Below are 17,667 nucleotides of genomic sequence, written 5' to 3'. Positions count from 1 at the left end.
TAAATCAGTGGATCTTAAAGCAATAAACCTGCATTCATTATGCAAACACCATGGAATGCATACATTCAGTGGTGTAAGAAGATTTTTTTATTCATTCACGAGACCCAAGACCTGACTGGTATAATTTTCAGACTGGCCTATCAATGCCAAGCAGTATGCTGGTGGGAATTGGCTTAAATATGCAGATTGGGGTCTTACATTTACAATTTTCAGGTACACATGGGTGGAGTGTATTTTGTTCTTTGTACCAGGAGTTCAGCAGCCTAACCAGTGATTCGTAAAGAGACCACCAGTGACCACCAAGAAAAGGCCCAGATATGTTTTAGTGAGAATTTTTGTGAGGTCAGGAGCAGCAGGAATACTTCTCCCGATTCTACCAAACAAGTCCAGCCTGCCGACTGCTGTGCTCGACCCCCAGTGTGGGAGCCAACTGATTTCCTGCCCTTTCACAGCTTTTATAAAGATGTCAAAAAGTCTCCAGAGTTGCTGAAGGTAGCAAGTAATCAACTTAAGTAAATGAAACCACAAGCAAAGGCACTTTACATGAAAAACAACTTTTATAAGGTAAATACAGTAACATTTACAAATAGCGGGCAAATATCATATGAACAAAGCTCCAGAGAGTTGTTAATCCTAGACAATGCACCGGGGCTGGTAGGGACTAGTGTTTGAGTTGCACTGTATTTTGTTACGTACAGTCCGCCCCTTCATTTTGCTGGGCTGCCCATGCAGGTAAAACGTGAGGAGGGAGTCAGAGCAGCATGCTACCTGGCTGCCACCAGCAGTTTAACAGGAGGGCTCTATTTTTCTATGGGGGAGAAAGCAACAGTCCTGTAAAAGTGGTAGCTCAAGCTGCATTAAAGGAGGTGGCAAAGAATTCTAATGCAGTCAAGATGGCTCCTGTGCTATCATCTCCTTCCTCAGCTCCTTTGCTCTGCAACAACATCCTTGATCAGCCATTACCATATTTTGCCCCACTCCCCCAATCTCCTCTCTTCAACAGTTTAAGTTCTCCACACTCTGAAAATGGGATCATTATAGCCCAAACTGCAAGTTTAAAGTTATTTGTGCAGAGCTTGTTGCCCTTCTCCTGATCCTGCTTGTTCATTGTTTTCATTGTGCTCCTTTTGCTGCTGGAGCTCTGCTCAGATTTGATTTCCCAACTCCAGGACTATGTTGTTCTATTAGCGCAAAACTCGATTGCTGTGACTCCACTCTGTTATGCAGTCACCTCAAGTTTTAAGGTAACTTTCAGTCCGTCTCCCAGCGCTGCTGTTTATGACTGAACTTCTGACTGTACATTGCTGGTTTTTCAACCAGGTCAAAGTCCATTTTTCCACAGCTCTGGACCTTATCATGATCTTCAATATTGCCACCATTTTCTACGGAGTCTATACTTTACTAGGTTGCTTCAGTTCTAGGATCTGGCCTGCTGCTACATCCTCAGTTTTTTGCACCTCTGTTGGGAACTTTTCATTCTACACTGAGCTAACTTTGGTCTGTTTCTGCTGGTTCCCATCCTGCTTTGGATTCTGCCCCCACAATGTTAACTCTGGCCACCCCCAAAGATCTATTCTTGGCCCCCACTTATTTCTCATCCACATGCTGTCCCTTGGTGACATCATCTGAAAACACAATGTCAGATCCCACATGTACACTTATCATACCAACTCTACCTTACCACCCACCTCTCTTGACCCCTTCACTGCCTCTAAACTGTCAGACTGCCTGTCTGACATTTTAGTCCAATAAACACAATAAATTGCCTTTATATGGCACCATTAAAGTAGTAAAACATCCCATGGCGCTTTGCAGGAGGGTTATCAAACAAAATTTGAGACTGAGCCACAGAAGGAGTAATTAGGATAGATGACCAATAGCTTGGACAAAGAGCATCTTTTTAAGGAGCATCTTGAGGAAAGAGAGGTAGAGACGTTTAGGGAGGAATTTTAGAGCTTACGGCCTAAGCAACTGAATGCACAGCTGCTAATGGGGATGTGCAGGTGGCCAGAGTTGGAGGAGTGAGAAATATCAGAGGGTTGGAGAGCTGCACAATGTGAGAGGGGTGAGGCCATGGGGAGATTTGAAAACAAGGATGAGAATTCTAAAATTGAGCCGCTTGATATATCACTGAATTGGGAGTCAATGTAGGTCAGTGAGCACAGGGGTGATGAGTGAAGGGACATAGTGTGAGTTAGGATACAGGCAACAGAGTTTTGGATGAGCTGAAATCTATGGAAGGTGGAAGATCTGAGGCTGGCCAGGAGTGCATTGGAATAGTCAAGTAAAGAGGTATCAAAGGCCTGAGGGGTTGAATGGCCTGCGACAGTTCCTAAGTGAACCCCTGTAGGATGTTTAATGTTATAGGCACTACATAAATCAGATTGAAGTCTACCAAGTACAGCAGTTAGAAAGCAAGAGATAATGGTTCCCTTTTCTCAGCACTCTTGCATCAACACTTCAGTTGTAGCCTAAATGGACTCTCAGAGTGACTCCAGATCACTTTTGTATACCCTTTAGTGGGTGATATGGGTTGTTTCCACTTACATCCTCATAAGTTTATTTTTGTCTTGCATTTAAATCTAAGGATTTTTTTTCAGTTTGATGCTGGTCTTATGAAGTTTGCACGTTGGAAGTTGCCAGATTCTGCCAGTTGAAGCAAATGGGAATAACTAATTTACTAAATTTCACCTACAGTAATCTAAGCTCTGGACAAAAAAATTGTGGGTTCAGGTCCCACCCCAAAGACCCGAGCACAAAACCTAGGAGGACACTCCGGTGCAGTGTGGGAGTGCTGCACTGTTGGAGGTGCCTTCTTTTGAATGAGATGTTAAACTGAGTTGCTGTCTGTCTGTAAAAGATCCTAAGGCACTATCTTGAAGAAGTGCAGGTGAGATCTCCCTAGTGTCCTGGCCAATATTCACCCCTCAACCAACATCAGTAATTCAGATTATGTGCAAATTGGCTGCTGTATTTTCTACAACAGTGACTACACTTCAAAAGTACTTCATTGGCGAGATGTCCTGAAAGGCACGAAATAAATGTAATAATTTGTTTCACACAAGAATTGAGGGAAAACAAACCAAGACTGGATTCCCACAAGCTGTAAGTGACAAAGACTGGGCTGCTGCTGGTGTCGATCTTCCATTACCCATGCCTGCTTGGTAGATGGCTCGGTTTTCGGCTGCTCGGGTCTGGTTACCCAGCAGCCCTGGCGGCATGGCTGTGTGAGCGGGAAATCCCGGCCTGAGCTGCCGCTCAGCATCAACATCACAATCAGCATGACATCGGCCTTAGAGAATTACATCAACCGTATCCTTCGGCAGAGAGCGCGGTCTGGGGGGAGCGGGGGTCATGGAGGGAGGGAGGCGGAGCGGGGGACGGGCCCCAAGGCGCCCGGGACGGGCTCGCTGGCTCGGGGAGCAGCAGCATGGGTTTCAACCCCGAGCTGTGAGAGTGCCCAGGTCCCGCTTCCTGCCTCATACTGGGCTACGCTGGAGGGCGATGTGGTTTTTGTCGTACTAAATATTTCCATTTGACATCAGAACATGAATGATTCTTGGGGATTGTGCACATAACTTTGCAATAGCGTCCTTTAAAACCGTTTAGGGGGTTCCTTTTTATACAAAGAGTTATATAGAAGGTGGATTAGATGCCGATTGCATTTGATATGCCAAAGTACAGAAGGCATTTACTTTATGATAGCTTTAGGATGTTCTGGTGTACATTTAGCAAAAGTATGTTTGCTTCCATATATAATGTTATGTTAGGTTTTATTACATAGGGATTAGAGAATAAGAGTGAAGAAGTCTTACTGCAATTTTATAGGGCCTTGGTGAGACCACACCTACAGTACTGTGTACAGTTTTGGTCTCCTTACCCAAGAAGGATGTACTTTGGAAGGAGTGTAACAAAGGTTCACTAGACTGATACCTGGGATGTGGATTGTCCTATGAGGAAAGATTGAGCAGTCTCGGCCTATATTCCCTGGAGTTTAGAAGAAGGATGAGAGGTACATTGAAACATAAAATTCTTAAGGGTAGATTGGGACTGGGTAGATTTTGGGAGGATGTTTACCCTGGCTGGGGAATCTAGAGGTCAGAAGCTCAGAATAAAGGGTTGGCCATTTAGGATTGAGATGAGAAATTTCTTCATTCAAAGTGTTGTGAGCCTTTGGAATTCTCTACCGGAGAGAGCTGTGGATGCTCTGTCGTCGAGTATATTCAAGACTGAGATCGATAGATTTTTAGATACCGGGAGAATCAAGGGATAGGGGGATAAGGCAGTAAGATGTAGGTGAGGTCAAAGATCAGCTATGATCTTAATGATGGAGCAGGCTCAAAGGGCTGAATGGCCTACTCCTATTTCTTATGTTCTCACTTAAGTCCTCCCTAGACAGGAACTTTTGGGTATAAGTGGGGATTGAAACTTCAAATTTATGCTAACAGTTTTAGTACTGTTTAAGTATAAGATTGCCCTTGAAAAACTATTGGAGTTGAATATTTTCCATGTAAATTGACACAGGAGTTGATAGTATAATTACCTTAAGATACTGAGATACAATGCATGGTTCTGTTTAGTATTGTAGCATTCCAGGATTGTAGTAGTTATAGTATTTCTGTTGTGACATGCACTCTTGTCCTTTAAATGGCCTTTAAAGTATTAGAGTGGTGATGTTTCTGTATTGTAGTGACATTTCCATATTGCTGTGGTGGTGTGCCAGTATCATAGCAGTAGTATTGAAGTAGTGGTGTTTCAGTATTGTAATGTTATTGTTCTATTTCCCTTGTAAGCTGAAACAGCAGTAGAAATGACACTGCAGCATAATAACAGAATATTATTCTCATAATCGACTGACTGCTAGATATTTTAGCTGGCCTGGTCTCAAAGCAGGTCTTGTACATTGACTAACTTTATATTCAAAGCTGCCATGTTGGCTACAGATCAGCCAGTACAATGGTGGAACAGGCTGAAGGGACTGATCAGCCTACTGCTGTTCCTATTATATACAATTCACATAGTTTGGTAGTATTTATCTTTATATCTTTATGGGCGGCACAGTGGCGCAGTGGTTAGCACCGCAGCCTCACAGCTCCAGCGACCCGAGTTCAGTTCTGGGTACTGCCTGTGCGGAGTTTGCAAGTTTTCCCTGTGACCGCGTGCTCCGGTTTCCTCCCACAGCCAAAGACTTGCAGGTGATAGGTAAATTGGCTGTTGTAAATTGCCCCTAGTGTAGGTTAGTATAAATGGGTGATTGTTGGTTGGCACAGACTCGGTGGGCCGAAGGGCCTGTTTCAGTGCTGTATCTCTAAATAAAATAAATAAAAGATCTTTAATGTGGAACATGACCAGTGCATCTAGCAGAGGACGTAAAACAATAGTGGGAAAATTAGAAATGATGAAAAGCATAGTTAAAAAGATAGGCCTGAGGGTTTTAAAGACTGGAAGAGAAGTAGTAAGGCAGATGGTATTTGAGAGTAGGAAAGAGATTGCTGATGGTGGAACTGGAGGAGCGGGTGCATATGAGGTCAAAGGAGGAGTGATGTAGGACTGGAGGCAGTTGCATTGAGGGGGGCAGGGGTGTACTTGTGAATGAGGACAAGAATTTTGACTTGGACCTGTTGGACAGGCAGCCATTGAATGTTGGCTAACGTGGGGTGATAGAAAAGTGGATCTGGGTGGTGGAATTTTGGATGAGTTGAGTTGAAGGGTGGTGGCCAGTGAGAAGAGCATTGGAGAAATTGAGTCCAGTGGTAATGAGAACTTGTATGAGGGTTTCAGCTGCAGTAGGAGTGAAATAAGATTGGAGCTGAGTGATACCATGGATGTGGTGTTAATTTATCATGGTGATAGATTGGATATGGGACTTGAAGTTTCGGGTGGAATCCAACACTGAGGTTGTGCAGTGTTTCATTCACCAGGAGCGAGTATAGGCCAGGGAATGGTGTGGTTTGGATGGTGGTGGTAAAACATGGAATTTTTGGTTGGAGGTGAATGTCTCCAATCTTCCTTATGTTGAATTGGAAAATGTTCTGGCTTATGATGTCTGGCAGTGTGAGAACATTTGAGGTAGTTGTGAAGTTGAGGATGGAGGTAGAGCTGAGTGTCAGCAAAAATATGGGAATGAACCTATCAATATCATTGGTTACTATGACATTGACTAAGGAGGAGAAGCAAAAATCAACATATTATCTTAACTTGAGTCTTCAGGTACTGTTGCAGTCGTTACAGCAGATGGAAGAATGATTGTGGTGAGTTAACCTTCATTTTGGAGATCTTACTAATGAAATACAAAACTCGGTTACTGATATCTGGAATGATTCAGTCGTGGAATTCCAAAGGGAAAATAAAAATAATCTCGTTCTAGGCTAACAACCATAGTTTGTACTGAAGACTTCAAGTGAACCAGTAAACTCTATGGCCACCTAGCTTTATATTTGAGATTGAAACCTGCCAATCAGTTGGAGAGAATCCCTGGTGATGTTTTACATCCTGGACCTGTGCAGGTCAGATTTCACCAAGCTTAGGAGCAGTGCAGAGCAGGAAGTTTTACAATTTGCTTTCCCTGCACATGTTGGGGAAATATTTTGAGAAGCCTGTTCAAATACTGAAAGTGGCCGTAACCTTTGGTGCTGTATGTAAATCTGGTACCATTTGTAAATATGGGAACACTTTCATTTCAGTTACGGAATGGACATCCAGCCAGGACATTTATAAAGTGGGTTATATATTTGTTTGAGGTTACTACATGTATGGCATTCCCTGCTCCAGGTCTGTACCAATGCTGGGAAGCATGGCTGAATACATAGCCATCCACTGGTGATGCTCACCCATGCTGATTGTCAAAATGAACCTCTAGGCTGTATTCTGTTGAAGATGAGGTGAGGAAGTAGAGCCTGTGCAACAGTAAAAAGTACAGGAGACTAAATTTTAATTTATACTTGCTACTGAGCATTTTTAATTTGGATTGGCTGTCCTTCCTTTCTTATTGGTGTCATCCTTCAGGAGTATGTGTGCATATTTGTTGGGTGGTGGTGGTGCAGGCATGCGGGCAGAGGGAGGGAAGCACTTCGAATGCATATTCACGGCCACCCCCTTAACCTTGCCATATCGGGGGCCTTGTTACTCCCAGTCAATCTCAGATGAGGCCACTTCTGATCACTTCTTTGTAGCACTTTCACCCACATCCCATTCCTAGTCCCAAACCTACTTCCTTCTGTGTCCACCCCTGGAAAAAAAACTCTTCCCCCAATTCACTTATAACTGTACTTTCAAAATCCCAACTCTCTCACCTTTGGTCCTCCACTCACCATGACGTTTCTGCAGTGACTGATTTGTTCAACGGCATCCTCACCTCCACCTTTAATGCCTTAGTCCCCAATAAAACCATTACACACTCTCACCCTGACTAGTCCCCTGCTATGGTATTATTACCCTACCAGCAATGGTTTTGGAAGCAGAATTCATAATAGCTGTTCAAAAGTAAATGCGTATTTGAAAAAGGAGAACAATTGACTGGATAAGTGGAAAATGAAGGCAAATGGGGATAAGCAAATATATGTTTGAACTGGTAGAGACATGCCAGGCCAAATGGCCTTCTGTGCTGTAAAATTCTTTGAATGTAGGAGAAGGAAGAAGCTATGAGATACCATCAGATAACTGAGCACTGATTAGAGCTGCTTGAATACCAAACAGAAATACATTCTGGCTGATGGAAGAGGAAGTATTTTATTTTTTCCAGCTTAATGTATTCCTGGGCATTTAAAAAATTGCTCTTCGCCTTAATTTGTTGCCCAGCTGGCTGATTGATTTTAAAAAATGAGATCTTGCTTACCTTAATTTATCATTGTTTCTCCTTTAGTAGAGTGGTTCCAGAGCATTTTGGAAATTAATTTGGGAATTAATTTTGCATTTAATTAAATTTGCTTTTATATTTGGGTTGTTTAATTACTTGAAATTGAATTAATTAATCTATATTAACCCATAACCTGGTGAATATTTTGTGGCTGCTGATACAACTTGCCTGGTTGACAATCCTGTGAAATCAACTTCTGCCTCCTCCCAATCTTGCCATCTTATTCTTCCCTGCCACTTTGTGTCCTCTTCACAACTTGCTTTCCTACCTATCTTTGTATTGTTTGCAAATTTGGCTACAGTACGCTTGGACCCTTCATCCACGTCATTAGTATAGATTGTAAATAGTTGAGGCCCCAGCACCGATCCCTGTGGCACTCCACTAGTTACAGTTTGCCGATCTGAATATGCCCCATTTATCCCGACTGTTTTCTGTTAATTAGCCAATCTTCTATCCATGCTAATATATTACCCCCAAAACCATGAGCTCTCATCTTAACTTTTATCTGGCACCTTATCGAATACTTTTTGGATATCCAAATACATCTACAAGTTCCCCTTTATCCACCCTGCTTGTTACATCCTCAAAGAACTGTAATAAATTTAGAGTCATAACAGCTTAGGAGGCTGCCATTTGGCCCTTGAGCCCATGCTGGCTTTCTGCAGAGTAATCCAATCAGTCCCATTCCCCAGCCCTATCTCCACAGCCCTGTTAAGTTTATTTCCCTCAAGTATCCATCCAACTTCTTTTTGAAATCATTCATCATCTCCACTTCCACTACCCTCATAGGCAGTGAGTTCCAGGTCATTACTACTCGCTGCATAAAAAAATTCTTCATCCCCTGCATCTACATCAGATCCTAAGAACATAAGAAATAGGAGCAGGAGTAGGTCATTTGGCCGCTCTGCCATTCAATAAGATCATGGCTGCTCTGATTGTGGCCTTAACTCCATGTTCCTGCCTACCCCCATAACCCTTTGCTCCCTTGTAGATCAAAATTCTGTCTAGCTCAGCCTTGAATATATTCAATGTCCCAGCCTCCACTGCTATCTGAGGTAGAGAATTTCAAAGATTAACAAAGAATAAGAAATTCCTCCTCATCTCCATCTTAAATGGGAGACCCCTTATTTTGAAACTCTGGCCCCTAGTTATTTCTAAATTCCATCATAAGGGGAAACATCTCTTGCCCAAAACCTTAAATCCGTGTTCCCTAGTCCTTGTAACGGCAACTAATGGGAATAGCGTTTATTCGACTACTTGTCCAAACTTCTCAGAATCTTGTACACCTCTATCATATCTTCCCTCAATCTCCTTTGCTCCAAGGAGAACAAACCCAGCTTTTCTATCCTAACCTTGTAACTAAAATCCCACATCCCTGGAACCATTCTGGTAAATCTCCTCTGTACCCTCTCAAGGACTCTCACAGCCTTCCTAAAGTGCGGTGACCAGAACTGGACACAATACTCTAGTTATGGCTGAACCAGAGCTTCATAAAGGTTCAGCATAACCCCCCTGCATTTGTACTCAATACCTCAAATTATGAAGCCCAAGATCCCATATGCTTTGTTAACTACTCTCTCAACATGTCCTGCCACCTTTAAAGATCTATGCACATGAACCCCCAGGTTCCTTTGTCCCTGTACACTCGTTAGAACAGTACCATTTAGCCCATATTGCCTCTCCTGTCCCTTTTGCCAAATGCATCATTTCAAATTTCTATTAAATTCCATAATTTGGATAATTTTAATTTGTCAAACACCGTCTACCTTTCATAAAACTAAGTTGACTCTGCCTGATTACATTCTGATTTTCTAAATGTCCTGCCACTGCTTCCTTAATAATGGATTCTAGCATTTTCCCAATGACAGATTTTAGGCTAACTGGCCTGGGGTTTACTGCTTTCTGCCTCCCTTCTTTCTTGAATAGAGGTGTTACATTTGCAGTTTTCCAATCTGCTGGGACCTTTCCAGAAACTAGGGAATTTTGGAAGATTACAACTCATGCATCCACTATCTCTGCAGCCACTTCTTTTAAGACCCTAGGTTGCAGGCCATCAGTTCCAGGGGACTTGTCAGCCTTTAGTCCCATTAGTTTTCCTAGTACTTTTTCTCTCGTGATAGTAATTGTTTTCAGTTCCTCCCTCCCTTTTGCCTCTTAATTTTCTACTATTCTTGGAATGATTTTTGTGCCTTCTGCTGTGAAGACATACAAAATATTTGTTCAAAGTCTCTGCCATTTCCTTGTTTCCCATTATTAATTCCTGAGTCTCATCCTCGAGGGGACCAATACTTACTTTAGCTACTCTCTTTTTTATATATTTGTAAATCTTGATAATACCAGGAAATTATTTTCTTCTCCCTAGATATTTTTCACTTAGGTCTTTGCTGGTGTCTGTATGATATATTTCATTTGGGTGTTGGACTTCATTTTAAGACAGCAATAAAACTCTGATGAATTTTGTAAAGTCTTACGAGAATTTTGCCAAAGTGACAGGTAGTAGGATAACAAGCTTCACCAACCCTTAGGATCTTAGCCTTTACGCATACATGTATGGAATTATGAACAGCTTTTAGTTGCTCTTATTGCAGGGAACCCTAAAAGGATTTGACCAGACCATCAACCTAATCCTAGACGAGAGTCATGAGCGAGTATTTAGTTCACAACAAGGCGTGGAACAAGTAGTACTTGGCTTGTACATAGTGAGAGGCGACAATGTGTAAGTGCTTGAGAATTGCATCGATTCTTCTACCAATGATGCCCTGTAAGACAATCATGCTACTGTAAAAGTCCTGATATATCAACTGTTGGCTTTGACTCATTCATAACTTTTGAAGTAAATGAGCTTTATACAATATTTATCAAAATGTTGACAGTACTGGTCTTTATGCTTTCTACAATTTTAATCACAAGATATAAAACATAAATTTAGTTCAGATTTGTCGGTGAAAATGTAGTAATTAAGCATAAATGACAAAAATATTGAAACCTCAGTACTTTCCAGCTTCTGACCTGATGCTAACTGGTAATTACAGTATAAAAACATTGAGAACAAATGTAGAAATTGCTTTGAGCAATTGAAACGCATTGAGCAGAATTATGGGGCAAAACAGCTTTAACTTTGGAGTTTATCTCTGCTTCTTTGGTCCTAATAAACAATGTGAGAATTTGCTCTAAATTGTACTGGAAAGTCATTTGGCTAATACTTGTACCGTGATCTTGCTTAATTAAGATTGAATGTATATTCACTATTGACCTCTCATATTACAGGGCAGTGATTGGTGAAATAGATGAAGAAACAGATTCTGCTTTGGATTTAGGAAACATCAGAGCTGAACCTTTAAATTCTGTGGTACATTGAAAGACCTAAGAACTTTGTGAATACATGGCTGACATTGAGGAGAATGGAACACTGATGCTTTCACAATAGTGCGTGTAGGCAGTTTGCTGTTTGAGGGAAGAAAGAATATTTCCTATCTGAATATTTTTATGTCTTTGTAGTTTTGAATATTTACATAAATATTTCTTAAAACTTTATTGTATCGAGTTCTTGCTGACCAATGGAAAATAAACTTAAAATGCAATTTTAAACTAAATGCAGTATTGGTTAATTGTACATATAAGTTTTTCCTCTTGCTCAGTCCCAAAAATGTATTTGAGCAACTTTCGTTATTATTTGTAAAGTAATGAATGCTACAAGCAGAGCCCAGTTTCCAGAATTACAAATTGGTCAGTAAAATTTAGTTCTTTGCACTGGCTGGTAGCTTTAATGCCTTGTATATTTCTGTAACAAATAGAGATGTGCATATCCTTTGGTTTTTCTTAATGCTTGTGTTTTAAAATAATCCTACTGTACAACTCCCAAAAGTTCATTTGTTGTTTACTTAGTTCCTCCCACAAAAAATCTGAAATTCAAATACTTGGATCTTCAGAAAAATTGTATGCATATTTCCCGGCCTGTGCTTCTACTTTGGTCTCAATGTCAATGGCACTGTTTCCAAAATGGGTCCATTTTAATACAAGTGCCATCAGTCTACATCAACATAATTTGGGCTTCTTTTTGAAATCTGTGATTTGGCATTTTTTTGGATGATTTCTTAAAAGTTCTTTAAAATATTTTGTATATAATTGGTACTAAAACATGCCATGTTAGTACCCGAAAATGAGTCAGGTGGTATAGGAACTCCTTTTACAGTGGCAGTATTTATGCTTTTGAATTTGTGGTGGGAAGATGTGATGTCTTTCTCCAGAGGCTTAGAGAAAGGATCTATATTTTGAGCTGGATTGCAAACTGAAAGAGGGAACTTTCATTTACTGTGGCAATCGTTCTGCTGAACTGATTAGAGGATGAGGTCCTTTCTCAAAAAAGCTAGCAGAAAATTGAAACTCCCCCAAAAGGCTGTGGATGCCAGGACAATTGGAGCTTTCAAGATTGAGAAATACAGATTTTTGTTAAGAAAGGGTGTCAAGAGATATAGAGCAATGATTGGAAAACTTGTGCGGCATATAAACACCAGGATGGACTAGATGGGTCAAATTGCCTGTTTGTGTATGTAATTCTATGAAATTGGAGTTGAGGTAGCAGACCAGCCATGTAGTTCCCATGTTCCTTCAAACCACAAAAACAGCTACTTTAAAACAGAGATAGAATTCAAAATAGTGTAGCTAACATGTCAGGAAATAATTTATCTATAAAATATTCTATAGTTAATTTGGAATAGATGTGGAAGGACAAGACTGTTCAACCTTTCATGCTTGATCTTTCAACAGCCTACTTACAATTTACTTTATCGTGGATTCTCAGACTTATAATCTAAGGGGAATGAGCAGTTGGGTAAAACTTGAGAAAACTCATTCATTGGTCCTTGTTTGTGAGGGATAATGGATTATCTAGTGATTTGTAGGGGGCTGATTTATGAAATATACCTAATATTTCACATAACTATAACCAGATAGCATCTTCAGTGATTAAAGTGAATTTTTAATGAGAGGGACTCTCCTCCCTATTCTCTCAGTTTCTCAACTTTTCATCCCAGGGAGTATTTGCAACATGGCAAGGGAGAGCTGCAGCAGGATTTGGTGTCCTGGAACATATAATCCCCTATAAAATATCCTGGTGGTAAATTAACTTTAGAGCTTTCACCACTCCTTCACTGAAAGCTTCACTACTTTTTCTGTACTGCTATGATCCACTCAAATTGTGAAACAGTAACAACAAGCAAAAAAGATTAAGGTTAAGGTGAAGCATGTGAAATGGGAAGAAATTAAGTACATTACCTTGAAGCAAATTGCACACTGAAGCTGTGCTCAGCAAAAGAGGAACAGAGCTGACTCTGGGCTTATTCCTTGAGATTAATCCATTAAATAGTTGTCCTAGACATGAGAAGGCAAGCTGAAAGGCAAGGGGGAGCGGTGCCAAGATCACCCAAGGTGAAAGGTAAACTTTATTGCAGCAGTAATGGGGAGATCTGAAAGTGTGGCAGGAAGTCTGCAGAACGAAATATGAAAATGCCTTTTCATAATCTTTAAAGATCCATCAGCCTCTCAAAGTCAACTTTAAAATGTTGAGAAAATGAAGAACCAGTATTTTAAATAGCCAGTGAGATATTGCTTTATAATCCGTAGATTATAAAACTTAATGTTCAGAACAGAGAAATGAGAGTTGCTAAGTAATTTAGAGCCACTGTTCTGATTAGATAGTTAAACTATTAGTTTGGTAATCCTGGGGGTGAAGATCTGGTGTCTGCTTTGTGAACACTCTGAATTGAACACTCAATGTAACAATATTAGTTTTAATATAATTTACAAAATCTAATTTTTTTCATTAGTAGGACACAAAATCCACAATGTTCTGCTATTGTTAACAATAGTGGAGTGGGACTTGCTGTGTGTTGGACATTTACACAACTCACTGTCATAATTCCCAGGTTATGGCATAGCTGGGTGGTCTATGAGGGGGAAAGAAGAAATTTTGCAAATTCTGGATTCAAGTGCCGACATGTCAGGCTGCAGAACCTTTAGAAAAGTTGACCCTCTTCTGAGGCTGCTTTATGATTAGCTGCAATTAGGAAACAAGCCTTTTCAAAGTTGGAAGGCCCATTTCAACCACCACCTTCATCTAAGTACAGTTTTTTATGATTCATGGGCCACACAGTGGTTAGCACTGCAGCCTCACAGCTCCAGCAACCCGGGTTCGATTCTGGTTACTGCCTGTGCGGAGTTTGCAAGTTCTCCCTGTGACTGCGTGGGTTTCAGCCAGGTGCTCCGGTTTCCTCCCACAGCCAAAGACCTGCAGGTTGATAGGTAAATTGGCCATTGTAAATTGCCCCTAGTGTAGGTAGATGGTAGGAGAATAGTGGGGATGTGATAGGGAATGTGGGATTAGTATGAATGGGTGGTTGTTAGTCGGCACAGACTTGGTGGGCCGAAGGGCCTGTTTCAGTGCTGTATCTCTAGATAAATAAAGTTATCAAGGATGTGGGCGTCACTGGCAAGGCCAGCATTTATTGCCCATCCCTAATCCTCCCTGAAGCGCTGCAGTCTGTGTGGTGAAGGTACTCAGTGCTGTTAGGGATGGAGTTCCAGAATATTGACCCAGTAACGTTGAAGGAATGTGATATAATTCCAAGTCAGGATGGTGTGAAAATTGGAGGAGAACTTGGAGGTGGTGGTATTCTATTGTGCCTGCTGCCCTTGGCCTTCTTGGTGTAGAGGTTGTGCATTTGGGAGATGCTGTCAAGGAAGCTTTGGTGAATTGCTGTAGTGCATCTTCTACATGATACACACTGAAGACACTGTGCTCTGGTGGTGGGTGGAGTGAATGTTTAAGCTGGTGGATGGGGTGCCGATCAAGCAGGCCGCTTTGTCTTGGATGGTGTCAAGATTCGAGTGTTGGAGCTGCACTCATCCAGATGAGTGGAACTGAACACTCTGCAATCATCAAGAAACACTCCCACTTCTGACCTTATAATGGAGGGAGGGTTTTTAATGAAACAGTTGAAGATGGTTGAGCCTAGGACACTGCCATGAGGAACTCCTGCAGTGATATCCTAGGGCAAAGATAATTGGCCTCCAACAACCACAACCATCTTCTTTTGTGCTAGGTATGATTCCAGCCAGTGGTGAGTTTTGCCACAATTTACATTGATATCAATTTTACTCTGGTTCCTTGGTGCCACAATCAATCACATGCCCAGATGTCAAGGGCAGTCACTCTCACCTCCCCTTTAGAATTCAGCTCTTTTGTCCATTTTTGGACCAAGGCTGTAATGAGGGCTGGAGATGAGTGGTCTTGGCAGAATGCAACTGCTCATTGATGAGTAAGTGCCACTTGGTGGCATTGTCAATGACACCTTCCATCAATTTGCTGATTGAAAGTCGATGATTGGGCAGTAATTGGCCAGATTGGATTTGTCCTTTTTTGGACAGGGCATTCCTGGTCAATTTTCTACTTTATCAGGTAGATGCCAGTATCGTAGCTGTACTGGAACAGCTTGGCTTGAGGCATAGCTGGTTCTGGAGCACAAGTCTTCAGCACTACAGCAGGGCTGTTGTTGAGACCCATAGATTTTACTGTTTTCAGTGTGCTCAACCTTTTCTTGATATTACATGGAATAAATTGAATTGGCTGAGGAACAGCTTCTGTGAGAATGGGGACTTCAGGAACAGATCGAGATGGATTATCTACTTGCATTTCTGGCTGAAGATGGTTGCAGACACTTCAGCCTTGTCCTTTGCCCTGAGGTGGTCAGCTGTGCCATTATTGAGGATGGGGAAGTTATTGTAGCCTCCTCCCATTAGTAGTTTAATTGTCCACCACCATTCACATCTGGATGTGGCAGGACTGCAGAGCTTTGATCTGATCTGTTGGTTGTCGGATCGTTTAGCTGTTATAACATGCTGCCTCTGCTGTTGTGCATGCATGTAGTCCTGCTATAGCTTCACCAGGTTGGCATCTCATTTTTAGGTATTCTGGTGCTGTTCCTGGCACGCTCTTCTACTCATGAACCAGGGTTAGTCACCGGCTTGTTGGTAATGCTAGGGTGAGGAATATGCTGGGCCATGAGGTTAGATTGCGGTGGAAAACAACTCTGCTGCTGATGGCCCACAATGCCTCATAGATGCCCAGTTTTGAGCTACTAGATCTATTCGTATCTGTCCCATTTAGCACAGTGGTAGTTCCTCACAATACAATGGAGGATGTCCTCAGAATATAGACGACAGGTAGATTGGTGGGGACAAGGTCAAGTAGGTTTTTTCCTCTTGTTGGTTGTCTCCCTACCAGCCACAAGCCCAGTCTGGTAGTTATATCCTTCAGGAGTTGGCCAATTTGGTGCTACGGAGTCACTCTTGATGATGGATATTGATGTCTGCCACCCAGAGTATATTCTGTGCCCTTGCTGCCCTCAGTGCTTTTTGCAAGTAGTGTTCAATGAGAAGGAGTACTGATTCATCAGCTGAGGGAGGACAGTCAATGGTAATCAGCAAGAAGTTTCCTGACCCATGTTTGACTTGATGCATGAGATATCATGTGGTCTCGAGTCAATGGTGCGGACTCCCAGGGCCACTCCCTCTCTCTCTCCCATAAATCACTGTACCGCCACCGCTGTGGGTTTGTCCTGCTGGTGGAACATGATATACCCAGGGGTTGTGATGGAGGAATCTGGGACATTGACTGAAAGGTATGATTCTGTGAATATGATTATATCAGGCTGTTTGTTTAGTCTGTGAAATAGCTCTCCCAATTTTAGTACAAGGCCTCAGATGTTGGAGAAGAGGACTTTGCAGAGTCAATGTGGCAGGGTCCAGTGCCTAGGTCAATGCCAGTTGGTCCATCCTGTTATTAGTCATATAGTTTTTCATAGCTGTTTTGATACATCTGATAGATCAGATCAAAGCTCTGCAGTTGTGCCACATTCTGCCGTGAATGGTAGCAGACAATTAAACAACTAATGGGAGGAGGTGGCTCCCTGAACATGCCCATCCTCAACGATAGCGGAGTCCAGCACTTGAGTGCAAGAAGCAAGGCTGGAGCATTTAAACCACCTTCAGCCAGAAGTTCCAAGTGAACAATCCATCTCAGCCTCCTCCTGAGGTCTCCACCATCACGGAAACCAGTCTTCAGCCAATTTGAATCACTCCACAGGATATTAACAAATGGTTAAACACACTGGTACAGCAAAAGCTATGGGCCTCTGACAGTTAAGTGTCAACCACACTGCTGTGGCTCTGGAGTCACATATCAAAGACTGGGTAAGGACATCAGATAAAAAGTAGTTGGGTTTTTACAACAATCCAGTAGTTTCATAGTCACCATTAAAGAAATAAATCAAATAAAAAGCTAGTGTCAATTATCAACTGAATCTGAATTTCCCAGCTGCTGTGATGGGATTTGAACTCATGTCTCCAGAACATTAGTCCAAGACCCTGGATTACAAGTCCTGTAACATAACTAGTATGTTACATAACCCTGGGGGTTCACTGAGATCACCAGAGGCAAGAATTCCAGCAAGTGACATAATTCAAATAATGTTGCCAATTTTCAAAAAAAGGTGAGGTTCCAAGGGAGAAGATGTAAAAAAATCATCTGAATTTTCCATTTGTCCAATTTCATGAAACAAGGTCAGCCTTCCCAAATCTGATGATTGCTTCATCCACAGGGCCCATACAATCTGAAATTCAGGAATTAGTCAATTCGGTTAAACATAACTTGGATTTTACTAATCAATCTAACTGATTCTGTAGGTTATCCTTCCCAATAAAGCTGCTAAACCACATTAGGGTCTGACTTAATAGAATGACACCAAATCATATTC

At 41.7% G+C, this 17,667-nt stretch overlaps 1 protein-coding gene across 1 annotated transcript; it reads left to right on the top strand.

The window, feature by feature from the left end:
- The first annotated feature begins 3,192 nt into the window (after nt 1–3,192).
- Nucleotides 3,193–11,448, top strand: lsm8 (LSM8 homolog, U6 small nuclear RNA associated). The gene is made up of 4 exons (XM_068050527.1): nt 3,193–3,312; nt 6,211–6,251; nt 10,444–10,571; nt 11,123–11,448. The coding sequence occupies exons 1-4, from the start codon at nt 3,282–3,284 to the stop codon at nt 11,211–11,213; spliced, it is 291 nt and encodes a 96-aa protein (XP_067906628.1). The 5' UTR covers nt 3,193–3,281; the 3' UTR covers nt 11,214–11,448.
- Nucleotides 11,449–17,667: the final 6,219 nt, after the last annotated feature.

This window comes from Heterodontus francisci, chromosome 18 (genome assembly GCF_036365525.1).
Source record: "Heterodontus francisci isolate sHetFra1 chromosome 18, sHetFra1.hap1, whole genome shotgun sequence".
Lineage (NCBI taxonomy): Eukaryota > Metazoa > Chordata > Chondrichthyes > Heterodontiformes > Heterodontidae > Heterodontus > Heterodontus francisci.
Note: the sequence above shows the minus strand (reverse complement) of the source record. Positions and strands in the feature narration are given on the sequence as shown.